This window comes from Tribolium castaneum, chromosome 3 (assembly GCF_031307605.1).
Source record: "Tribolium castaneum strain GA2 chromosome 3, icTriCast1.1, whole genome shotgun sequence".
Lineage (NCBI taxonomy): Eukaryota > Metazoa > Arthropoda > Insecta > Coleoptera > Tenebrionidae > Tribolium > Tribolium castaneum.
The window spans coordinates 17784374-17812130 of NC_087396.1; the positions used below are offsets into that span (position 1 = coordinate 17784374).

Genomic DNA, 27757 nt, shown 5'->3' on the forward strand with positions numbered 1-27757 from the left:
GAGCATAGTTTTATGAAATTATGGACTTTCATATAACTTGTAAAATGAGCAAGATTCTGGTTTAATAACATTTATTACTCAGATTTGATAAAAGTAAGTCAGTAAGACATGCAAGAAATAATGTTAATAATGAAACAACCAGTCGTGAAGAACACAAGTTGTTTTTCTTTACTTTTCTGGAATCAGTGTTTTATGCAAACAATTTTAGTTTCGACTCACCTGTGTTTCCGAGAAATCAACCAAATTTAGTTTTAACTAAATATGTATTTAGAACCGCGATATTTAATAATCCAAATACTCATTTCATTGTTAAACATTCCTATCTATGCATGAGTAAACCAAGAGCTCCAATTAACTGGTATAGGTCTATACATAATATATACACTAAGCTTCAAACACATATAAGTGTTCGTATGGTATGCAGATATGTGGAGTATCAGGATTTAGGGGTTGAGAAATTGCTAATCCAAACAGCTAGTGTGTGATTATATACGATTCGCGAGTGGATTACATTATAGTAAGCCTGGATTACCATAACAAATTAAAAAAATTAACCTTTTCTTGAAATGTGTCTTTAGTTTTAAAACACAATTCAGAAATTATTGTGCCACCCCTATTGTGGCCTAAGTGAGGTCTTTCAGAAATCAATTTTAATAGAACTATGACGTGCCTGCCGCCCATATATCACCCGGTGTCGTTGGTAATACTTTCCAAGTTGTTTCATTTTTACAAAATATTAAAATAATTGGATTATTGATGAAGCAATCTGGCGATAAGAGTGATTTATCCCGATCGATCCATCGCTTAAATTGATCTTTCAGACACAATTGGTGAAAAATTAGAGATTCGTCTTCCTCTCTCACGTATTTTATCCCAAACATCATCTACCCTTCGCGATGTGACTTTCATTTTTAAAGCAGCGATGTACACGTGTCACATCAAATTCCTGCTTCCTGCATATGCCATCCTTGTTCCATTAGATTTATGTGTCAGCTAATAAAACATATGTAACTAACGTCGAAACTAGGGCGTTACATTTTTTATTTATTTGCCCTTTATATTTGCATACTTTGAAAATTTATCACCGCAAGCGCCACCTGACACACTGCGACGTTTTAATTATTGTCAAATGAAAAATGCGCCTCGGAAAAGGGGAAAATCTTAAATGTGCATTGTGAGGATCTGTGGGGAGAAGAAACAGTCTTAAGGACCTCGGGGACCTTTTTACGGCCGCGATTGCTATCACGACTAGTATAAAAGATTTTCAGGGGGTTAACTATAACTCGCGTGACCGTAAATGCTAGACTTTTCTTTTATTCTTAATGTGAATACGACGAAGTTGCTACATTGATGGCAGGGCGGGAAGGAGTCATAAATCAACATAGATTAAGTGAATGAACAAAGTTAGAACTGAGTTTTCAAACATATTAACAAAAAGTTTGGTTTGTTGTAGTTTTACTTTAGTAAGCTGTCGTTTACTCTTTCATATCTCTTTAAGTTGATACTTGACGTATAATTCGGTGCTTTTCGAAGTTTTTACTTTTTTTTGCTTTAAGGACTCTTTTTACTTGTTTTATTGTTGTTTAACTACAAAGAAGAGTTATAACTTCTTGAATTATCACCATTAGATTACCTGCTAAATTAACTATTTAACAATTACCTAAAAGCCCGACTAAGTCTAAAAAAATTATTTATTCAACAACGTAGGTACTTAGTTGTAATCTGAATCTTCGCCGTTTTAAACAATTTATGTAAATCGCGTAAAACAAAAGTTTATTTAAACTGTGCTCAAACACTCAACGTTTCAGTTGTAGATCCAAAATACAAAACATATTTCAGTCTGTTATTTAAAAAAACTTAAATGCTTAGTAAAAAAACTGAACATAAATCTAGATTCAGAACCATACAAAATACACGTTGGTTCAAATCAGCGCGACAAAAAATTAGTCGATACCATTAAATCTAATTTATTTTGTGAGAATTTAAACAGATCGAAGCTTTAAATACGTTTTTAGATCAGATTAAACTTTAAACTCGGTTAAATCGAGCATCATAATTAGATGACTGAAAAATGTAGGTACGTTCTCATCGACAAATGATTTTAAAATGTAATTTCCATTGAAAGGGTTAGTTTTTTGGATGCCATTTATTTTTAAACACTTAGCTTGATCAAATAAAATCACAATACAACAGTACAGTGGTATTAGCGTGTTTGATATTAATCGTTAATCCTTTAAAACAGCGACATAATTATACACTTTCCAACATTTATTACTAATGAAATTATTTAAGTGCCCTGTAATAAGCCAGTTTCACAAAAAATAATTTGTTAATTAATTTGTGTCCACTGTTATTATTTTCAGTAGCTAACAAAAGGCCACCCAGTCATTAATCCCGGTTTAAATAATTATTAGTTTTCGAATGAATAAATATTTAATTTTCATTTGTAATCTATCCCGCTTTGATTCAGCTACAATATCCCAATTTTAATTATTGATCCTTTTACGAGCCGTACAAATTTCGACGCTCTCTAAATCTTAAGTTTCATAGTGCATAGCGGTAAAAACACAAAGATGCACGTTCGGCAAACATTAAAACAGAGTTACGCAAAATGATTTCAGCAAGTTGGCACGTTTGCCAGGGCGAACACCTGCACAGGACCGTCTAGAATGTGTAAAGTTGGTATCTGAAAGTACGTGAGACACATACGAAAAATCCAACCCGGGAATAGGGACAATAGATTTGAATATTTTTACGTCGGCGGGAAAATAAACTTAATTACGCCTCTAACAGGGGTCGGGACACTGGGAGAGTTTTTAAAGGCGTAATGAGTTAAGCTAAGGCTAATTGAATTAAAATAAGGCAAGGGTTAAGTGCGAAATAAAAGCCATCAATACCGTAAAAATTGGAGTGAAAATGGTTAAATGTGTTTGTGGACGCCACAGGTAGTTTGTAAGTTGGGCTGAGTGACATTTTGCGAGTGCACTAAACACACAATCAGTTGCAGACATAACAGAAGAAGTTAATTAAGTACAATGAATATTCATAGAGGATTTTAGTTAGGTCCTCCTTTATCTTTCTGTCCGCTTTAAACGCTTTGACATGGACACAAACATACAGGTGGGCTTATGACTTTCGACTTAATGAACATTAGGCGCAAATTTAATTAAATGCGATCCTAACTGTGTTAGTACAAAAGATGCGACAAAGCCGAAAGAAAAGTTTGAATTAAATTAAGAAAATTGTACGTAATTTGGAAGTGCAAAGTAAAATTTCGCATACACGTGTTTCCCCGTTTCGTTTAATATTCGAGGCAATTTCGTTCTAAAGTTAGCAATTATTCGAGTAAACGTAAAGTATCATAATTAATTTTCATATATAATTTTAAGGATGTCAGTGGAATATGAAATTAATTGCGATGTTTCAGAAAGCGCATTCTTTAAAGAAGGCATTTGCATGCAAGACGGGTCGCGGAACGCCTGTAATTTTATTAAGACTGCTTTATTATCGTATAAAGTTGGAATTCGACTCTGTTCAGATAACGACAGATTGTCTTTGATTTTACTGTTTCACTGACAGCGTAATATATTCGGATTCTATTGAGGCTTGACGCTTCGACGTCGGTGGCCCCAACTTTCCGACTGAAACGAATAATTATGCCGTTTCTGATCGCCGCCAACATCTTTGAGAAAAACCAAATTACAAAGTTCATCATTTTATTAGAATTGTGGAAAAACGAGGAAATATTTCTGAATTTACTTAACAGCGCCGAAAGTTTGAACGCTGAATAAAAAATAATAAACAAAGTTAATTAACTTTCAGCAAACAACCATCTTATTTTCGGAATGTCAAAAAATACACGCATTTTCTTGACTGTATTAATTTTGTACTTTGGTTTCATATTGCAAATCCAGGTGCGAAAAGTTTATTTTATCGTCCTTAAGAAAATGAAAAACCAACATAAAAAGTTGACTGTAGTTTTAGAAATAATTAAAAAGTTCTGTATTTGCTGGTTCAATATTAGCCTGCGGTTGCAAATCGACAAAATTCTGTGCACAAAGATTATAACTTTTGTAATTTTTTCTCTGAACATTCTTTCCATTTATTTGTGTCACAAACTGCACCTTATAATGTAAATTTTTTCGTCTCGTGCTGGTATTCCCATACAATATCTCCCTCGTCTGATAACTCCAACATGAATGCCTTTGCGGAAACGTAAATATTTCACTGTAAAGTCCGAAGAAAAAACTGCTGGAACTCGTACTTATGAATAATTTATCTGACAAGTTGCCACAAAATAGAAAATTATCCATTTATGGGTTTCGGTGTGATTCTGTCGGTAGATAAATGAGAATAGTATCGGGAAGTTTGGCTCCGGATTATACATTAGCGTTCATCGACAGCCATTTATATTCTGTTTAGAGCGCCGCAATTAACACTAAATGCTTCTAAATTGTCCATGACTAAAGGCCGAGATTGGTGCATGTCAAGAATATTCAACCGTAAAAGACGCACCCTAGCCAAATTACTAGTTTATTTAGCAAGAAACCCACTGCTAATTATTACAGCCGGTGAAAGTGATTTATGAGGGGTGAACTCTAAACGTATTTTATGAAATTTTAATTACCCCGTTTAATGATAATATAGAGCATAAAGTTACGTGGAACTGTTCCTAGTGTAATGAATAGAGCTTGCAAGGATTGCTTTTTTAATTTAAGGATAAACTAGCATCAGGCTACATTCGCCCATTGTCTGGCTTATTGTGATTTTACTGCAAGGAAGTACAAGAATTGAGGGTAATTCTCCTTTCCACTAACGAACTTTTGAACGATATTTCTTTTGTAATAGAGCACTTAGTTTCTGTCATTTTTAAGAACAGCAGATTTTAATTGAAACTGAATTCAGAAGCGGGAATTAGGAACGCTAATCGCCCAAATAATGGATCTTTTTGCCCGCTTTTTGTATTCGTTTTTTAATAAATGCTAATTGCTAAACGATTGAACCGATTCGGTTTGATTTGTTCGTTCCACCCCAGAGTAACGCTCGCCACCCCTTCAAACTATTGATCTATCGAGCGGAAAATATCAGCACGCTTTAACACATGGAAGTTATCAATGAATGTAGTTCCGAGTCCGGAACTCATTTATATTCCCGGTCTCTGCAAGAGACAGTAAAGTTATGTAAGTGTTCATTGAAGAGGTATCCTGTCACAGCTCGCATTTAAACCGAGAAAATTTTTATCTCTTAAAGTTAATTTTCGAATCGGCGAAAAAGCGAGGTGTTTAATATTCGTTATGAAAGCTCCTCTTTCATTAATTATCATAAATTTCGGGCAATTTTTCGGAGAATTATTAAACAAGCCGAATTAAGCCTTCTTGAGTATCTATAAATAAGAGCGGACAAAAACACTCGACATAATTCTTTTTAATCCTGCCGCAACAGCCGTTTAAACCGAGTCGAGTTTCATAAACATCTGCTAATCTACCAGAATAGGAACTTTGGAAAAGTTTAGAAAGGCGGGACGGAGATAAATTCCGCTTATAATTGGAGGCCAGGTCCGGGCCCCCATTACTAGGAATTTTCCATAAACAAAGCCAACTTTTAATATTAGGGAAAGATCCTACATCGTCTCGAGCCAATTTGAATTTCTATAGCCCTACATATAAATACAGCTCAGCGCGTGTAGGAGGATTAAGCAGACTTATTAAAAATGTACAAAGAAAGACGGAAAGTTTTTTAATTACATTACAGTCCCGAAAGGGACCCGTTTTTAATTTAAATTTATGCAAAAAGAAACAGAAATATTTATTTAATAATGGAGCTCAAACCTTTGACATACTTCATCTTAATTTCGTTATGAGCCTCTGATTTCTTTGAGAGGATTTTCAAATAAATAAAATGAGAGTAGAAGAACAGAAGGATTTTGTTTGTTAAAAGTTGAATCCGACAATCAACTTATAGGTCGTTTAAGTTGAAAATTTACCGACCTAATTCCGCCCAATTACGTACAAATTTGCATTTAACACAAATCAAACTGATTTACAACAGACACCGTTATCGCGATTATATTCAAATGACTTACTTTACAGAAAATTAAGAAAACTCCAATACAGGCCCGAGTATTTACAACCCACTTGGAGTAATCAAACGCGAATTATTCGTGTTATAAATCCAAAGTTTTACAGTTCATAATTGTGTGTTGCTTCGATCGGGTCGTACATTTTCCCGCTCTAAACATTTATAAAATTAATTTCTTCCACGAAATAAAGTTTAGATGAAAGAAGCCTGATTTACAACAAAGATAAAAAGGAGAATAGCTCTCCGAAATCATGTCACGTCAAGTGAGGAAAGAATGTATAACAAATAACTACGAACGTCAAGGCAAAGAAATTCCTTCAGCTAGCAATTTCATCTCAAAAACCCCCGAGTGCGGCATAACTAATCCCATTAACCGCTCCTCTCGCAAACATATCTCCGCGAAACAACGCGAATTAAAATTGAAAAATGTCTTTTGTAAGACGGAGCTCCGATATTGATTTAAAGTTAGGCTAGGTTAGTTAAGCACACTTCCCCTTCTTCAAAGTGGATTACTAGGAACAGGGGTCGACAAAACAAGCGCAAGTCCCTTCAAATCGTAAATTTAAAAACGTTCCCCGAGTTAATTATTGTCTGCGTTTATGCACAAGACGGAAAAATCGGGCGATTTCGTGTTTGCTCTGTGTAAATAGCCAAAATAAGCGTGACCGTAATTTTGTGTTATTAATCACCCCTTTTCCGAAGGCATTGATTGAGCTTTATTTAATTTAGGTCTTGCGAGAATTAAAATCTCGTTAATGTTAATAGACGCGCTTCAAAATAACATTCCCAATGAATTTCGGTAAATAATATTAGGAATTATCGGCAAATATTGACGCGAGCATTTACCGAAACGTTGCCGAAAAATATCGGTGATTACATTAGCGAGGGCGAAAGGGCGGCGCATTCGAGGCAATCATTTCGAAGAGAAAATACTAAGGCTGAAATTAGTAATTTCTTTTTGTGGAACGACGCTGTTTTTTACAAATAATTTCTATTTCAAATTCTTTTTGCTTCGTTTGTGTTAATGCCATTGTTTCCTTTTCTACTCTTAGGGTGGTGTGACAATAAGCCATTAGTTGCACCGGAATACATTGTGACTATTCATCCGTAAAAGCATTCAGCGTAAATATTTGATTTCTGACAGTTTTAATTACCGTACGTTTCGTCCAACAAATCGATTGCTTGCAATAAGAATCTAAAATCAATGGTCATTTCGTCACGTTAACCCTCTGAATAATGCATTAGTGCTTGACTTGTAATTTTTAATGATTTCCATGTAAATATCGACTAGAAAATCCCGCTGGAACTCCACCCAGGATTATTTTTGATTAATTTCGAATTCGCTCGAGATCACGCAACTGTAAAAGCGAAATAAATGTCAGTCGCATTTTATTAAATTATAGAAGAAGGAATCGTGGTTGTGATTGTTTCTATTTATTAGACTGACTTCTGGTTTATTTCGTTCTTTTGTATTTGTGACATTTATTCAATAGTTCATTTCTTGATAGCATGTCTTTCCATTAATAACGACTGAGATAGGAGGATCAGGTCAGTCATTTTATAAATGGGAGAGTTGGGAAATGCCCGTATTGTGGACGTCGAAATATTTACCAATTTCATTTATGAACTGCATCAGGTTTCCATCATGTCCGTTTTTATAAATTGAAATTTAACACGTTTTAGAGCTTTTATTGCTTGGGCTTTTAAGTGACGGTTTATTTAAAACGCGCCACTAATCTCCCATTTTGTCCACATCGGTCTACTAAAATTGGAGATTAAGCATTTTATTGTTTCAGTGCATTGTTTTAAATACTTGTTTTTTAAACTCGGAAAATCCAGCAATCATCAACATCATTCCGTCCAATTAATGCTAATAACTTTAACAAAGAACATTAAACTATGTATACTCAAAATAACACTTAAAATCAAATTAAAACTTGAAAATGGAATATCTAAATTTATTTATGCAGAAAATCAATAGTCAGGATTTTAAAATGATATTTTCAAAAATAAAGCGCAACATATTGCATATTAACAAAAAATCCAGTTCTTTTTTTAACTTTAAAAACATTTTTTTTGAGAGAGCTTCGAACAGTTCATTTTCATTATTCAACGTTGTTTAGGTAATATAAATCATTTCCAAAAAAATATTTTATCTGAGAGTGCTATATTATGTATAATGGACCATATTACAGTCGAATAAAAAAAAGTCGGTCACTGCGTTCGCTTGTATTCTAAACAATTTTTGTGTAATAATAGGCATAGCCTATATTGTACATAAACTCATTTAATTACACAGGCTGATTCTTTTAGAGCCTAAATTAGAAACTTTTTGGGTTTTCAATACAACTAGAGCTTTAAGATTTTGTATACAATTTAATTTAAATCGACTAGTCGGAGTTCATTATTTTTATTGTATTTTTGAATTCGCCTCTTGAAACTCAGTAAAATTTACGTTTTTGACGTATATCAATTTTTTTATTCAAATTCCCATTTTATTTAAAAGGGGTTTATTTAAAATATACAGCTCGTGAACTCTTTACAATAATTCTTTTTCCATTTGATATTCAAAAGTTTAGAGGGTCATTTCAAATCTTTAGGATTGTCAACTGTCAAATTGCAAGGTAACTAGGATTTTTTTTATGATGATTAAAAAATGATTATAAAACAGTTTTTTCAAATGGAATGATTCTGTTTTTTAATGGCAATCAATTTTTATTCAAGCCTTTATTAACCTTTTCTATATCTATCTCTTACAGTATGTGAAATAATCGCAAAGAACAGAATTTTGGTTCATTATTTTCATTTATAATTAAGTAAACTTTTGAAAAATACGACGAAGTTGTGCTATTAATTAAAAGAAATGTCTTATTTGTTTAACATTTTCATTCAAGAAGTTTAAAATGAAGACTGACTAAGTTACTTTTCATAATTCACTAAGTTATAATAAACTATAATTAAATATTATTGTTTTATTGCTTATTTAGTAATGAACTAGCTAAAACTAAATAAAATATTGAAGTTTGATAATTGTTGACCATTTCACAAAGTCTATTTGATAAACTATGAAAATTACGAAGCAAAATCCGTTTTTCGTAATTTTTTTTAAAAACTATAAGGTATAGGACATATTGTTAAAACTTACCATAAATATCTACATTCTTTCGATTGCCCTTAAGAAAATAGAGTTGTTCTATTAAAAAAAACTGAGTTATAGCAGTTTTTTAAAAACCATTTTGAAAAGTCATACCGGCCATGAATTTTGACAGTAGACTATTTCGAAAATTCTAGAAGACTCCCGAAACCTTGGGTTATTGAATGCAAAAAAAATTATTCATTTATCGCAAAGGGTTCAAAGGCTGTGATATTTTATATAAACCCTTGCAAATGAAAATTTTAAATGTCGAAAACTGTGTCAGATATGTACCAAAAACTTGAGTAAATTTTACTTAACTTGACAAGTTGAATTCAAATATGCAATAAATTTCAACTTGATGTCAATTTTTTGTAGCTCCGAAAGCTCAGCCATTTTAAAAATAATATAGTTAAGAATGGTCGATTTAGATCGCATACAAAATTTTAAAGCTCTAGCTATATTAGAAGTTAAAAAGTAGGCCCTAAAAGAATCATTCTGTAAACTACTAAATAATTTTACCGCAAAACACTAATTATCTAGGTTAAAAGTAATGCTGATTTTCGATCTGTAATTCAACTTTTAGTATATTTACCAAAATTACCAAAAGTATGTACTTAGAATACAGCCTAAGACTTTGTGGCCTTAGCCAAAAATTTCCGAGATTTGGCCCTAAATTAAAGAACAGCTATCAATAATAAGGGATTTAAATTGTCACTGTAGCTGGGAAAGTATTGTTTACTTTTATTCTAAGATAAACGGTTAGAGCGCTCCCTCGTCCTTCTTCACAGCTTTTTCATTCAATCTTTGCCCAAGTTTCTGAATTTCTCTATTGTGGCAAAGAGGGGTTTAAAGCTTCGTCATCAAATAATGGATTTGAGACAGCCACCATAAATTTCAGTCGACAATATTAAAGAAAAAAGCAATTTTGAAATGTTCGACTAGTAATTAAAATGATAATGTCTCAATTTGAGGCGAAGTGAAACAAGCGGTGCACGTTTTAATTATAAAATTCATTGTGTGCAGTTTCACGAAACGAACTTTGCCAACATACGTCGTCTTGGAATTGTTTGTTATTCAGCAAGCCTTTCGAATACAAACAACAAAGTTTCCCCAAGTTAAACTTTTGTTTCATTGCATAAAACTGCACTAAGCATATCGATTCGGGCGACTTTTAAAATGCAACTTGGAGAGTTTAATTTTACATCTAACGACTTGAAATACACGATTTATTAGTTCGGCGCCGGTTTCAAAGTTTTAAATGAATTTTTAAATAATTCGAGTTTAATTAGAGCGTTTGCTCGATTAAACAACGACGCGTCACCTGAATCTTGCTTAATTAAAATTCTATATTGACAGTAAGTGGCTCTTATTGCATTTAGAGAAGTTCGACTCATCTCTGCAACTTGGCCGTGTTGGCGTAATTTGAGCGCACGGGGACTCGAGCAATATCAAATATATTACCTCACAAATAAATTACCTAACAACTTGCCAAACTGTATTAACGAAATTGAGTATTGCCATAAATTCACTCCTGGCAGCTCGCGCGACCGCCGCAACCCAATATCGCCTGACCGAAGAATTATCATTTTTTCCGCTTCCATATTTCCCCGGCTTCGGAGGAAAACGAGATTTTTTTTCTTACAAATATCTCCAAATGCACAAATAGCTAAGCAACATCTACAAGTTCTTGTTTGTTTCCAAAACTGCGATGGTGCATGTTGTTTTTTTTCCTTCGAGTATAAAATTTATGAATTGTTATTGGGAACGCTAGTTTAGTGTGTTCATAATTCTGTTAGAATTGTGTGTAAAGATGGCGAAAGCTCGCGTGAGGAATTCTTATTTTGTCTTCTGCTCAAAGTCTTCGTTATTTATTATGAATGTGCGGTAAAACCGAAATCCGTGAGACATGTAAAAGGAGAACCGCTCTAGACTTCATCCGGCGACAAGAAAACAAAACGACGCTTCAGTGTCTTATTCCTCCCGAATTCCGACTGTTTAGAATCCGGCAAAATAAGAAATGGATAAAGTTAAGCTGGCGCAGTCGTTCTGATTCGGATTTGGGGTGTCGGAAGACTCCGGCTGCACCAGTAATGATAACTTTGGACTGAAATAACATGTGAGTTATGTTGGCAAGCCGAGCGGCCCGACAGGAGAGGTAATATATGGAGACAGAGTAGAGATGTGATAACACCTGATCTAACTTGGCCCGTCGGGTCACGCTACCCTACGTTTGTGAAACCGAGTTTGTGCTAACTAGTCGCTTAGAATGAAGAATGGCTGCGAATAACGTTACTACGGACAAGCAAAGCCCAACTTTCAAGCAAAATTTTTTTGGTAATTTTCGACAAAAAATTCAACCAAGTGGAAACTTTTTGGCCCATCCTCTACTTTAAGCGTAGATTCTGCAGATGATTCATTGGACTTAAATAATCCTTTTTGTATTTTAAAATACAAACACCGCAACTAAGCTATTTGAATGATTAACCCGGCGCATCCACCATTTTTTAAAATATTTAAGAATTATTTAGACGTAATTGAAAACTACACAGAAGAAACAAAACATGCCATTTTTACCATTATATTGTTGTAAACATTCAGAATTATTGACTGCTGTGTTTATTCAGGAAAAAACGAAGAATGTGAATTTTTGACCGTTTTTCTTTAGTTCCTTTAAACGATAAAATAAAAAATAGTAGTTTAATACACAGGGTGTTTTACATAATTTTACGAGGCCTGAGCTTGTAAGATGCCACCAAGAATACATATTCCGATACGAACTCGATTACAAATTATGAAAAAATGTAAAGCCTTCTCCAGTTTGTCCACACCTTCAAAAATTACGTTTTTGAGTAGTTAGTAATTAAAATAAGTTAATGATAGATTAGAATCATATTCATTTTGCCTCGTGAAAGAACACATGATAATTGTTTGTGAAACACAGTGATTAGTTTGACAACTACTGTCATGGGTTTCCAAAAACTTTATATTTATATGTATCTAGTGGTTTTATATACTTAGATGCGTGCATTAGTTGTGAGAAACATCCTGTAAAAGTGAAGTAAAATTTTTTTATATGCCACTGCAAAAATAATATTAAAGCAATAAAATTTCAGCAACATTGAAACTACGTATAATACAGGGTGATCCAGCCCTGCCCTCGCCTTCTGTTCTCATTAATTAGTAAAGTTGGACTTTTGATGTTTTGTATACTTTTTATTTTGTTTATTTTAAATGAAAACCCTTGTTTATTTTTACAGCATTTGATGAGGAATTAAAAAGCACATTTTTGCTTATTACAACCCAAAGGTGTAATGTCTGTAAAAAATTGTTTTGTCAATTACTTTAATGACTATTTTAATGTATAAAAATCGAATATGGTTCTATTATTTATTTTTATGTTAATTGAAGCGGAATTAAAAAACAAAAATTTTTTGTTGAAACAACTCTATTGCAAATTATAACACATTTGGCGTTATTTACTAAAAACTTGATCTGTCAACGACAAATGACTCTAATGATTAAAAGTCATAGTAAACGTTTATGGAAAACAAAAATTATTCCGAATATGTCAGAATTTGCAAAAGGGTTGTAATAAAAAAAAGCTTTTTTTAATTCCGCATTGAATGATATAAGAATAATCAGAGTTGGAGCTACTTTCGGCATTTATTCATTGAATTTCTTATTAAAATAGATAACGAAACAAATTTTTAGTGAATAACTCTGAATGTGTTAGAATTCACGTTAGGGCTGTAATAAAAAAAAATATTCGTTTTCTAATTCCGTACCGAATTAAGTAAAAATATACAGGTGTTCTCATTTAAAATATGTAAAATAAAAAGCTCTAAAATTTATAATAAGTTTAAAAGTAACACCCTGAGGTATTTCAGATCCATCAAATTTAATGAATAAATTTGATGTACCTTGTTCGACACATATCTAGTAATATTGTTATCAAGGAAACACTTTTTTTATTAGTTTTTAAAAATAAAAAGTTGTCAAACCGATCTGAAAATTTTTTAGAAATATGTAAATAACTAAAAGGGCATTCTAATAAAAACAAACAAATAATAGCATACCATTAAAGAAAATTATTATTATTATGACGTCACACTTTTTATTTTTTTATTTTTCTAAAATGCATCGTAAAGTATCAAGTGTTCAATAATTGTTCTGGTCGTGGTTTTCTCTTTCTAGCATGAACGTAGGTTGCATTATAAGTTCACATGGTTTGCTGTCAACTGTTTAAATGTTGTCTTATTTTTGTATTTAGGAGTTTTTGATAAAAATCACATTGCAAATCATGATTATTGTATGCAGACGTTCAAGAATTTACTCTGCAAGCTCAGTTGAACGTGTAAATTATTGGCCGCATTTTTGCACACTGACAGCTGACATCTGACATTGTTTTGTAATGTTATCCGAAACATACATTTTTTGTGACAATTACCACACATAAGCGATCTGACCAGAACAATTATTGAACACTTGTTATAAATACCATCTACAAATTATCAAAAAGTTCAAATTTAATAATAACTGAGCAACAGAAAACGAGAGCTGAGATGAACCGCCCTGTGCAATTGCTAAAACAAAACAATAAATGTTAAACTAACAAGCATGTTTTTCTCACAGTGTGGGAAAAATAAACAAATCTTTATTTTACTCAAGATTTTATGAGCGAAATACGTGATTGGTTTGGTGTTTCTGGGGGACAATGAGTCTTTGAAAGCATTTACAAAAATGTATAAAACACAACTCTCATTTTACTATAACTGATTGTTGTGATGACAAAACAGCTCCGATACGGTATGTATGTCTCGAAAGCATACTCGAGAAGAAAACTTAAAGTGTACGTAATTTAATTAGACGTGTTGGACATATGCGAAGGCATTTTTTAATAAACCCGCGTCTCTAATTGCAAATTCCTCGAGTTACTGCAGCGCAAATGGAATGTTTCAACAGTTGGTAATCAAATCAAGCTTAAAAGTGGCCAATGGCTCGTAAAACTCCGACTCCTGGACGTTTCCAAACGTAAAATGCTCTATATTAAGAAAAAAACGCTCTTCTTCATTTAATCCGTGCCTGTAAAAAGTTTGTTTTTTTAAATTGGGAAGCTCGTTGAAGTGAGATATATCCCAATTTTAATTAAAAATTTGTTTTCTTTCTCAGGACGACAAAATTTAATACGTACGAAGTTGGAGCTTCATTCCGCAAATGAATTTTTTGAGTTAGTAGATAAATAGCGATTAGGGCGTTGTAAATAAAGAGAAACAAGGTGAAAGAGAAGTTTGCTCGGCGAGCAAATCTTGCAACAAAGACTGTGTTAATTAAAAGATGGGACATTTTTCGGACGGAGACGAAGCAATTTAGTTTATATTGCTGGTCCGAAATCATTAAAGTGTAACGAGTTTATTTAGGAAACTTCAATTTTATGACGTTTACCACAACGTGGACTGGGAAGTAATAAAACTTAGATGAATTCAAATGGTAACGGCCCGTTTTGCACCCTGGTCGCAATATTTATGATATTTTTTTAGGAGAATGTTTTTCGATTAGGTTATCGACGACTTTATCTTGACGAGATTGACCCGAACAGCCCTAAATCAATCATGTACAAAAGCAGACCGAACATAGTTGCGAAAGTCGGGCGAGGTGGTTGAGATTCCTCCCCTTCTTGGAACGCCTGTAACATTATACACGTCGTCAAAGATATCTGATTACCTGCGATATACTCCCCTGCTGTTAATTTACTCACCCCCCGGTCCTCCTTGCTATTCCGCTCGACGCTTTTTGCTGTGATATGCATTAAGCAAAATTAATTTCAGTTGACATGCCGCGATTGTATCGTACTTTGTTGTCATGTTATCGGAATATTAAATCCATTTGTTACGTTTCTTGTAAATTAATCAAACGTGTTTATTAAGCACACTTTGTATAATTAGCTTCGAATGAACAGAACACATTTAACGTGTGCTTCTCAGACAATGGTTCCATGCTTTTTAGGGCGTATTTGGATTCGAGGTCAGTGGGAGAGTTTGCAAATATTTGCCAGAAGGACGCAGTGAAACGGGAAACGGACTTGATTGATTTGTTCAGGATATTTTTGGGGCAATTAGAGTAAAAATTGTTTATTGGAAACATATAAATTTCCTAGTTTATTTGGTAATTACGTATTTATGCTAATTACGTCCCAGGACAATAATTTAACAAACAATATTTGAATACAGTTTTATTATTAATAAATATATCTTCCGCCGGTATTGCATAAACAATTGTTAATAATTTAATAGCTTTGATTAGTTTTTCATAATATATGACTCAGAAAAGCTGGCCAATGGCTATATATCTGCAATGGGAATTACATGTTTTTGCATATTTTAGTACATTGTTTCAATTCTTGTCATCAATAACAATTTTGATTTTATTTCAGATTTACACAGCACTTCGTCAGCAGGTAAGCAATTGCTAAAAAAATTGATCCGGCGCATCCACCATTTCTTAAAATATTAAGTAAAAGAAAGCTGTAACATAAAATATTCTCTTGTATAATACAAATCGTTTTTGTATTATTATTGAAAAAAAAATACATTGGTTTCCTTAATAATGTCGAATTTAGAGGCCAATGACCAATATTGTAATTGAGGTAATCATGAAATTAAAATCACACATTTTAATACTGCTTTTGATTTAATAAATCAAATTTTTTACTTTGAATGTTGTTATATTTTCTTTATTCGCTTGTGCGTGTTTGTGATTACTGCCTTTATTAAAAAAAATTTGATTTGAGTGTTTAATAAACCTTTCATTTAAAAATAATTGTGACAAATAGTTTATTCTTTTTGTTTACATTGTGTATTATTGACATTTGTTGATTTATTTAGCGTAATGAGTCAAAATATTCGACTCCATTTTAATTTAATAGAAATGTGCAGTAGCAATGATAATGTACTAGAACGGAAGTGCATAAAATTTAAATTTGTTCTGTTTTTTTGGTAAAAAATTGAATTGATTGTTCTGAAAGTTTCTTTCTTCGAGTTATTGCCTTGATTAGAATGTGAGAATAGAATGAGGTTTTCCGTTTAAAAGTACAAGATTAATGTTTTCGGCTTTCATCGTGGCCGACTTCTGAACAAATGGTGTAATTCTAGCGGCCTTCGCGTATAAATAATGTACTTCCACAATTAGTCTGCCAGTTGATTACGCACTATCTGACGCTCGTGTAAACATCCACTGCAAATAGCGAGTAATGCGATTCTGCACGCGATATCATTCAGAAGGAAGGATATACGGCCATAAATCCGGCATGCTTGGTATCTTCCGCCGTTCGGTCACATTGAGCCAATGTTTAAGGTAGATTTGTGGCGAATACAACATGGTAATTATCGCAAGCTGACGTTTCACAATATAAATTTCAGCCGACGTGCTTATTTTGTGTATCGTTCTGATAAATTGCTGAGCTTAAGTTTTGCCTCTATGTATTGTAGTAAATAATCCCGTCGGTCAGGTATAATAAAGTTCGGCGGAATAACGCCATTCATTAGCCAACGAGCCGTATTAATACACCACCCACTTTATTCACACACAGGCTTTGCCGATTTTAATGAATTACGTACTGAATGCTAATTTATTAAAAAACTTTGCGGATTTCAAACGAAAAACCCCGACTTGGTAATATGAAAGATTATGTGTGTAAGCGGAAAATAAAACCAAAAATTTGCTTTTAAAATCTAAAAACACATAAAATCTATCAACTCTTTACATAACAGTTTGTTTAAAAAAATTCATAAAGAAAAATTGAAAAATAATCTCAGAAATGGGTTTTCTAAAACGATTTATTGTAGTTTTCAGTAAATATGTATAAACCCATTTTCTTGCAGTGTTCTTTACCAGCATTTTTATTAAGTAATAGGAATCTAGACCGTGTTTTCAATTGCAGTAATATAAGGAGAATATGTACTTATCTTTTTTCTTAATATAAAGTGGGTAAGGTAAAATATTAAAGATTACAAAAGTTACGTATGAAAGTTTATCGTTTATTAAATCTCGTTTGAAGCTACAATAACATTTTAAAGTACATCTTTGTGAGTTATTATGTTTTAATATTTTACGGAAAGCATTTTAAATTTAATAGAAGCGCTGAGACTTTGGTCGCAACCTTTGACAAAAACAAAATTCGAGTGTTGTTTCCAATCGAAGCAAAACCCTTTATTGTTTTTGCCATCCTGTGGCAATTGGGTCGAAAATGGGTCAAACTGGCCCTCAAGCTCGCTAATGACTCGAAGCCGAAGCAGGCAACTTGAGGAATGTAGTAACAAGTCAGGCATACCAACCTTCAAACGTGAACACAATTTGACTAATAGTTTTATAAGTGTTTGTTCCCACCGGAATTCCGTCGAATTTCACTGACCGAGGAAACGCACAATGCGTGAATTGCTTGTATTATGAGGAAATATTGGCCTTTTGTTCAGTCCGACCCGCTCACAATGTCGAAGTGGAAAGTTTGCTTTTAACACCCCCGTTCTATTAAAAAGTCAATTCGTCGCACTTAGGCGTAAAAGTCTAAACACGGGCTGACCATGCCGCGACAATGGCTTTGTGATGGAATAAATCTCGGAGGAATAATAGAATTTGCGTTTAATTTATCGATTAGGTGGATAAAAGAACGTCTTTGCACTCGACTTGAAGCAAAGTTAAACATGAATTGAAAGACTGGGACCTTTATTTAGAAAGATCAATCGTTTTTGTGTATCAAAGAGCCCGATTTCAATTACACGGCACAAAGAGATTAGTATGGATTTTAATTGCGAGGAAATTGACCGAAACAAGGGAAAACTTGAAATTGTTGCAAAAACATTTCATTCGAATTGAAGACTAAACTAATTCCGAGATTTGGATTAGGGGTTCGATTTTTTTAATTTTCAGGTTGGTGGCCTCTGCTTTGGGCAAGTGTCAGTGCAAAACGCACAGCTGCCGTTTCATCACGTAACTCATTAAAAACTAATTTTCCAAAGTGAAGAAAGACGTGACGGTTAATTATGAAGTATGTTCACTTGAACATTAAAAATTTAAATTAAATTGACAAAAGTTCGGCTCCGATATATAAAGCTTCCGTCAACTTCCTCAACTTCCATTTATATTTTTAATTATCAGTTGGGCAGATATAAAAGCGAGAGATTTCAATCTTTGATTTTCAATCTCGAAACGCCGACAAATATTCACTACACAGCGCAAGACTTTTGTTAAAAATTGACAATGGCGTAATTATTAATAGGAAACGCCCTCTGCAACCCATCCCCGTCTCACAAAGACCCAAGTTTCACAAAGCGACGACGGAACACTAAACTTAATTTATTTACCAATTGATAGAGTCAGTCTGGTGTTAATTTTGCCATAATGTTGCTTTCAACTAATTACGACTAAAAATGGATTTCCAGACCTGACCAAACTACGGCAAGCCGCGTATCTAATTTCCGAGTCGATAAGTCGCCTCTAACATTTCCAAAACATGGAAATCAATAACGATATAATATTACAAAGCGTGAGCACTCTAATTCGAATTTGGAGCGGCGTTACTACACACACAATAAAAACCCGTCGATATTTCCACCCTTCTATTTATTTTGTCAAGTGTAGTTCAAAAATACACAATACGATGCTAATTAACGGCTTGATAAACTGGTAATTAGAGAACCAGTTTTAGCTCCAATTATCAATAGCGCCAGGAAAAATCATTACACATATTTCACAATAGCTCTGTTTCCATTTAAACCGAGAACTACATTTTCCAATGTTTTCAAAAGCATATTTTAGAGTTCACATTTGCTAACGTGTGCTAATCAATAAATTGATAATTGAAATAAACCGAGTTTGTAAACTTACAAAGTTATTCCCCGCCAGAACAAGTCTAAAAGTGGATCCAAGACGTTGCTTATACCGATTTGACCTTCTTGCGGTACATTTATCGTATTGTTTGCGGCTCTGTTAAAATTACATTTATTTCAAAAGTTGAATTTATCGCAGCACAATAACTCTTTTCCCAAACCTGAGCACGTGCCCATCGCATTAAGGATTGTATTACATGTCACTTCTGAGTTTTGATTGCTATTCCAGCGACATCGCGACTGTTTTCTTGACCCTGCGACCATAAATCAAGCGAACTTATCAGGTGGGTGTAATGAACTCGAGTAATTCAATATTGAGAGTGGTGGAATTAAGCAAATAGTTGGTTGAGCGCTCACCCTATCTTGTAGTAAATGCGGCTTTTGCCGGAAAAGGGATAAGAAAAGGAAGTGTTCTCCGCGAGTCGCAAGGATTAAGACCGGATTGTTGGTTTGTGACTTATTCTAAGTGGTTGTAAAATTAACTTAACGACTGCAATAAAAGAAAACGTCTGTCTTCCTATGTGCAATTTGTATTAATTTTATTAGAGAGGAAACCCTGAATAAACGCGAGCTACAGCTAAATTGGAACGTCTTAATTAATTTAATCATTCACCTAAACAAGATCCGTATAAATTTTACGGTTGTCGTCGTTACGAAATCTTAATTAGAACACTTTTATTGTAACAATGCGAACTATAGGAATTCAAAGCTGAAACCCCACTCCAAACAAATTGGAAACACTTGCACAAGACGAGATACCGCAAAATTATTGATGCATTTTCCTCCAGCATAATTATTCCACAACAAGCAGATATTAGATGTCAACTCGAGTTTTGAGCAGCAGCAGAGAACATTTCTGAAACCTTTCAGCAGTTGTAATGCACGTTATTCCTTTAATCAAGCTCGCCTTTTGTGGAGGTCTTTTAATATATTACGTGCATCTGGCTGAAATATTGTTTTCCGAGCCGAGAAAAGCTCCGCTCTTTGAGCACCTGCAAAATCGATTGAGAAAAAGTGGAATAGTTCGGTTTGTATCCATCCGTAGAAATTTGCATCGAGGTAATAAAAGCTAATAAGAAAAATTAGAAGAGGGTCTATCTGGAAACGGTGCCATTGAGAGATGTTATCCGGTTGATGAGCAGAGGAAGAAAGACCTTTAAGGACTCCGCCAGGATATAAGTAACAGTGAGCAGGAACGTGGAAGTTGCGCTCATTATCCGGGTCATTCTGGAAGCTGGCAGTCGTTAACTGCCCCTCGTTAGAAGATCGCCGATAAGAAAATATAGTCGAGAGGACTTTTTATTAACTTCTTTCCATGCAAAGCGCGCTCTTAAATGGCCTTTGCTTCGCTAGGCGAGCGATTTTTCTAGCCAGATACACCAGTAGTCAAAGAAAAATCTACTCCATTTATCTCGCACTTAACAGATAACAACTCTTTGTAATTGTAATCTGAAGCGCTGTTTACTTTCTTTTCTTTTGCAAATAGAGGAATGCATAATAATTAGTTGCGTAACTTTGATACATTGCATTTTTTATGCAATACGGTTCTCGGAAGCAATTTGTTTGTGAAAATTGATCGATAATTCTAAACTTGCTGACTCATTTCTCAGAAGTTCAATTATTAAAGGCAAAAACTGTAGCACTGGGGAATGAGTGCATAAGGAGATTAATTGATAAACAGGTAGAGCATATTTTCAAAGTTTTGTTCTAAAATGTAAATAAAGGTTTAGTGGAAAATGAGGTAATTTCAGTTAAAGTGTGCTGTTCGTTTTGATTTTTTATTACTTCCGGATGTTGGAAGTTTCCCCAACTTTTCCATCCGTGTCTATTAAAAAATTGAGGTAAATTTAATATTTCATCACGTAGATGGAGATTAAGGCAGCGGCAATAAACTTGTATCAGCAGTTATATTACAGGTATAAAGTTGCGTTTAATATTACATAAAAATGATGTCTGGCCATCCAACGTTTAAATTAAGCGTCGAATAAAACCCCGTTGAAATTTCGTTGTTGCGTGTCAGATTTAGTCCAAGAGCGTAAAGTATAAATTCAATAAACATTTATCTGCCAGGATAACAGTTTCATTGAAACCCCCCGAATTAACAAAGTCTATCTCGTAAATTCATAAATTCCATTCGGGTATTGTTTAACAGCAGACAAAAAAAAGATTCCATTTTGTATCTCATTGTCCCTCCACTCTACTAAAAATATAATGGACAAGTCCGCAACGCATCCACTTTATCATTAGCACTATTGTGCTGCGATGAGCCTGAAAATAAAAATTCGTTTGTAAATTGTCATTCCTCACAACCGCTTGACAGCTCTCCATCCACGCAATTTGCTTTATTTATTTTTATTATTATATTTTTATTACCGAGCGGCCTTTTATTCGATTCGCGCTTACACTCAAAACAAACACGACCCTTTTGTTATCTTATTTGGATTATGTATTTTCGTTTGCTTCATATTTACTTAATCTGTTTTCGGGATCGGTGCGGCAGGGCTTTCGCAAATTACCACCGGATACCTTTGATGTCACAGATTTAAATTTCAGACGCTTTCTTTGCCTTCTTACAAATATCATAATCTGCAAGGCGACAACCCAGAAAGCGATAAGCGACAAGAAATTCCCCTCAAAAAACTAATTCTTTCAACTGAATGAAGCTTTTTGCTGGGCGTTAAAGCTACCTTCAATGGATAAAAAGCAATAATACAGAATTCTACAATCTTGATTTAAATGCAGCCTATATGACAATCTACGCACTCAGAGTTTTTACGTTTTAAAACTAATTATTGATTTTTACGAGATTTTAATTAAACGTTGTTACAGTCAGAATTCTACAGAATTCGTCATAACATGGGTCATCTTTCCTTCCTGGAATTAATTACATTAATTAATGTGTTTGATGTTTGATGCCGCCCGTGCGTTTCAACAATATCCACCTTTCAATTTTTGCTAGTACAAAGTGTGCCAGTAGCATTATTCCGACTTGTCACCAAGGGCAAGAACGTGACAAAGGCTTTGAAGTGAGATTTTCAGTGTCCCTCCTCATTTTAATTAATTCAATTTTAAAATCGATTCGGCAATCGGTGTAAACTTTCTCCGCTTTCGGCGCAAAAATAATTCGGTTTGGTGGTTTTTGTCCGAAATCGAGTCTCGGATAATTGCAAGATCGGCCTGTTTACGGCTATAAATTTATCTAAGTACCTTCCGGAATTACTCCCGAATCTGTCTTAGCGTCGTGTAATTTAGTTTGGGGTCGGATACCGTCGGAGGGCATAAGAAAAGGCAACGAATGACAGCAATATCTCCGCGTGCGAGGCAGCTACTTACAGATATCCTGAGCAATTTGCTCTTTACGACGTCACTTAGTCTGCTCCCGGTGGCTTCGCCTGCTAAAGAATCTGCTAAGCCTTATTGCGATACCGAAGCCTCTACACTTTTATTTCAATTAATGGGACGTCTCGGTCGGGTTTAGCATCATGTCGGGATGAAACTCTAATCATGTGGAGCTTTTTGTTTCAAGATTGTTTGATTGTTTCCAGCGTGATTATGATGAATCGCTGGCGGGGAAGAATGCAGGTTTTCACTTAATTGAAACAAATGGCGTTTGTAAATCTTTGTGCAAGATCAGCGTCTGAATCTATTAGGCATATTAAGAAGATGACAGAAGCTTGCGAGATATGTAAAATAAGCGAGCTTCGTTGGGATGCCGGAATAATAATGCTCCCGTAATGCCTTTTAATTAGCACAGTTGATGGCAATTAAAGAAGCGGCTGGTTTTAGAGACTTGATTACGTTGCAGAATGCATCCATCTTCATTAGAAGGGATGGTTGATAAGATGCCAATTACGGCGCAAGATCAAAAAAACACAAGCATCGTATTGTAATTCGAAAATTAATTGCTTTCAAAGTTTGCGATCATGAGGGGTGCCAGGCAGTGAATTATTAGCCGATTATGGACGGTAATGTTATTACCATTAGCCCCATAATTGTGGCACTTGCCCAAATTATCTAATTATATTTCTATCCATATTTTTTAACTTCTAGAACTACCCACTGAACAATCCTACAAATTAACCTACTAAGTAAAAATGTCTATTAAAATAATTCAATATTACTAACAGTATTAATATTAATATGTTCCTTGGCACCAATGTGTGTTTGCTAGAAAAGAGTCAAACCTCGGCATTTATTTAGATGAGTTATGATACCAATTTGTTTCAAGCGCCTTGATGCGGTTAAGTTATAAACTTAAACTAAACTTCCAGCGACAATGGCTGTGCATTTATCACCACTACTTGTGCTCCGCTTGACAAACTCCAATAATTTGTCATAATTGTCCCAAAATAATTCCGGATAAACTCCATCTTGATATAACTTAATCTCAGACCCTCCAGTGCCGGTAATTTCAATCTTTTTCAATTTCAGAAAGTGTGGGATGTACTCCGACTGTAATTTAAGTTTTAAATTCTTATACGTGCCCTCTAGGACTCGAAACAGCGACATGCTTTTAACATAAACGACAGCCACACGAGGATAAATTACAAGAGCAGAATTCCGGCGACGTATTTACGTGATTTGCCAAATATTGATCTCAATCAGAGCAAAAACTCTCGCGGAATTACAAGTTAAGGTTAACAAAGCTCTGGCCTGTAGTCATTTTCATGGGGTTGTTGCCTGTTTTAAGCCAAGAGTTTGCTAAAGTGGTAGTATTAATTCAGGATTGGCGATCGTTGAAGTTCGGGGAGTCTGAACAAGAACAAGTAAGGAGCACAAGTTGCCGCTTAAAGCATCTTAATTGAATCAGTGTGTATTTCGCCAGGTTCTGAATAATGGCGGCGCTAGAAGTGATCCAGCAACTGCCACCCTGGAAGACACATCGAGGAACTATAAACATTTACGTGTTCCGCTTAATTCTAAATCTAATGAAGGTACATATACCGTGTTCTCTGCTCTGCTAACGAGCAACGAGAATTCGCTAATTGTTTGCAAGTCAGAGCAGAAGCGTTAAAATATGACTACAAGAAAAAACACTGTCTAATTCCTCCGACTTGAGGCAAGACAAATCTGATTCCGAAAGTTGGAAATTTCATTTCAGGGCTTAGAGTCAAACACCAGGAGCCGGGATATTTACCATGATAATAGCGTATCAAAGTGCAGGAGATTGGCCAATAAACTTAATTTCCGATGCAAAACGGACCAGCGAAATTCCGGTTGAAAACCGTTAACGGTTGGAATCACTCCGCAATTCAAATTTGTCATAACAGCAGTTGATCATTGTAGTAGTTTCGAGGAAAATTTTCTAATTTCGCGTGGGGGTTTCCGGCCGCCGAAATTGAAATTGCCGAGTTAAAGGTTTCTCATCGAATTGTGAAGGGTCCGTTTTACATCGGAAATTAGATTTATTGAACAATTTCCTTCGCTTTGACTATGAGCCATTATCCTGACACAGCTTTTTGCCTCAAAGCTACCCAAAAATTCACCACTCGGCGATATTGCAACAAAGTTTGAAGCGCTCTTATAAAATATAAACTCAGTTTAATAATTAAAAAATAAAACAACAATTGCGGAAAACGAGCCAAGTATGCATCTGCTAATACCACACTCAGCCAAGATTAAACTTCAGTCACATTTTATTTAATTAAAAATTTCTGCTGACTTTGTTGCATTCCTAGTAATTGGACGGGCGATTTATCACGAAATAAAGTGTACACTTAGGTAATAAACCCCAAATTACCGTCATAAACACACAATGATGACATAATAATTTTCATATACCCAAGATGACTATTTGCAGTGATTAACCCAATTAAAGAAAATTTGTTAGGGGTTGGTTGAGGATTATTTTGCTGATAAACACGTTTTGATCATTAATCTAACACGATTTTCAAATTGACTTTATTTATGTCACATTGCTAAATCACCCCGCAATATTCAGTAATATCCTCTCTTCCACAGCTAACCACAGTTTAGGGTGATTGGTTCGCGAGGGAGACGACACATGTAAGACGATCACGATCATTCAAATATTTGCCTAAAACGGTTAGGGCGAAAACGAAATTTCTGACTTACCAACAAACCAAAACATCATTCCAAAAATTTTATTTTGTAATTATCAAGAACATACAAGCGTAGGAATAAGTAAATGAAAATATTTTATTTGCAGTTTTGTTCTATACAGTAGCAAAATAAAGAGTCATCTTATACAAGAAAGTGTGTTTTTAGATTGTAGGAGAGGTAGGTAAATAATAATGTGTTCATTTTTATCTATGAGCATTTCCTTGTAAGTTTTGATATTGATTCGTGTCACAGTTGTTTGGTCCAATATTTGCCCTAAACAATATTCTATTCTGTACCGAGCAACGCACCCTTATAAACCCCCTGTTGAAATATTTGATCCTCGAAAAATAAACAGAGCGTCGACGGCTCATCGGCAGTACACGGTTTGTAACTTCAGCTTCATCTGCATATGGTATGGCTTCTTCGTGTAAAACACTTTATGCAGATATAACACATTCGTCGCTTTTATTTGCATCAACTCGTAACAGCGTCATTGCTGATGAAGTGGCTGTTGTCGAGTTGGAGCTCTAATTGGTAGAGTGATCTTTTTCGTTATAAAGATGTCGGTTATCTGGCTCCACACACGAAATGCGCACATGAATGTTCGCAATGAGTTGTAACTAATACAAAGGGTCTTATCTTGCTGATAAATCAAATCAAGCGTGAAACTGGAAATTGCCAGAGAGCAGTGATTCGCTCGCAGGAATTCGGCCGTGATGTTAATGTTGATAACGAATTGTTCCTGATATGCTGGCAGGAATGTACTTTAAGTTTTGCGACTCCGAAGCTTTGAAATGTAATGGCCTTTTAGCAGTTGGGGCGCAGTGTGGAAATATTTGAATATGGTGGCAGTGTCAGTGTCCGCTCTCTTTGTTTTGTCAGTTTCTATTTGTGGAAGAGGCTTTGGCCGTGGTTGAGGGTTCGATTAATCATCCAGGGTCGTATTGACTTAATCATTTAAGCATTTGTTTGACCATTTGGCTACTCGAGGAAACTGGCAGTGAAGGTAAACCATCGAAGAAGATTAGGATTGCAAGTATTCCGAGTTCAACGGATCCAAGTCCAACACAAACTAATGAACTAAAACTTGAACAAAGCCGCAAACTAAACACAATACAGATCTGCTTATCCCTCAAGAAACATCCATTATCCTGGAATCAATGGACCACTAGATTAGTCCGAGGTGGCGTCTTAGAACTCAATGGAGCAATTACGGGACCGATTACAGTCCTATACTCTCCACCACTGTCGAGCAAATTACTTGATACAACTGTCCTGAGAGCTGCTCGTTAAGACGGCATTGTCCCGAGGTGGCCGAACGCCATTAGCATCTCCACAAATCTCAAAAAACTATTAATTTACGATATAATTCCGGCAAAAACCAGTAACGATCCCTCGGAGCCGCAAACCCGGCAAACTTATTAACATTTCTTTTTCGCTCGCAGCCGATTCGATTTAAGCTATTTACAAGTAATTTGCGTCTAGTTAGAAGGTGAGGCGCAGCTTCGATAAATAGGAAACTAAGAGGGTAATGAAGTAATTAAGAATCACGTAAGCAAATGCTGAAAGACGAGATAAAGGCGAGTGGCTGCAAATAAAGCGAACGCTAAGTAAATCTCTCCAAGTATTCGCTGAAGAAGTGCAATTAGCGTCGACGGTGGACGTGATCGGAATCGAGAGTCGGCGTTCGAAGCTCGCCAAAACTTGGAACTCGTGACAGCAAACAACACCACCACTCTGTTTCTCTCAAACCCGACTAGTTGTGATTTAGGGTCGACGACTAATGTCCTCCCGGCTTTTTCCTGACCTCCTTACGAGAGAGACAGCACGGATGTGGAGGAGACTGTTAAAATGTCCGCGCCTCGTAAATTATAACACAGAACGGACTAAACGATTGGGAGGTCAACGAGCGAATGGAATATTAATTCACAGACGGAATCAAGATTTTATGGCCATTACCAAATTTTATTTCGACTTGTCCCGAAACTACCAATATTTTATGACTCAGAAGCGTTAATTAGCTTTTAATACGATTAGTCCTCTGAAGAGCTTTTTTGTAAAGTTTGACAGCAGTTTAATAATTTATTATATAATTTTGCAAAGCCGATTGTTTGAAACGGTCTTCAGGAATTATCTAAGAAACTTAAATTCAAACATCAATTAGCTCAGAAATGCCAAACCGAAGTACCCTCATCTAATTCCCTCTAGACAGATTTACACAGCAACTCTTCCAAAGTGAGATCAAATTTAGTCTTGAATTTTAATCATTTAGAGCGTGGGTCTGACTTGAAATTACATAGCACTGTCGCGAGTCCACTATTTCTTTAACACAGTAATAAATTGTTATTTGACAAAAAAATTGTACAATAACACATAAGGTGCACGAGCTTGTGGCAATTTTAAAAGATTTGTATTCCAGACAAGCGGTCTGGAGTTACCCAATTTTTAAAAAATCTCATTTTTTGTGTTTCCCTGCATGAGCGTCTCTAATTGCGCAAAAAGCGCCACTTCATCAGCCAAATGGAGAATTTCAGGCACGCCTTGGCCATAACACACAAAAATCCTATTCGAACAAAAATAGAATATTATACACGGGGGT

The 27757-nt window shown here is 34.9% G+C and overlaps 1 protein-coding gene across 3 annotated transcripts in view; it reads left to right on the forward strand.

Moving 5' to 3' along the window:
• The window catches only part of side-II (sidestep II), a 142605-nt gene that overhangs the window by 10136 nt on the left and 104712 nt on the right, over positions 1-27757 (forward strand). For all 3 annotated transcript variants that reach the window (XR_010333309.1, XM_015982027.2, XM_064355350.1), the window contains exon 2: positions 15645-15668. Coding sequence is in view for 2 of the 3 variants with exons in the window: in XM_015982027.2 (XP_015837513.1) it covers positions 15645-15668 (24 nt within the window). In the remaining variant the exon portion in view is untranslated. The remainder of the gene's footprint in view (positions 1-15644; positions 15669-27757) is intronic.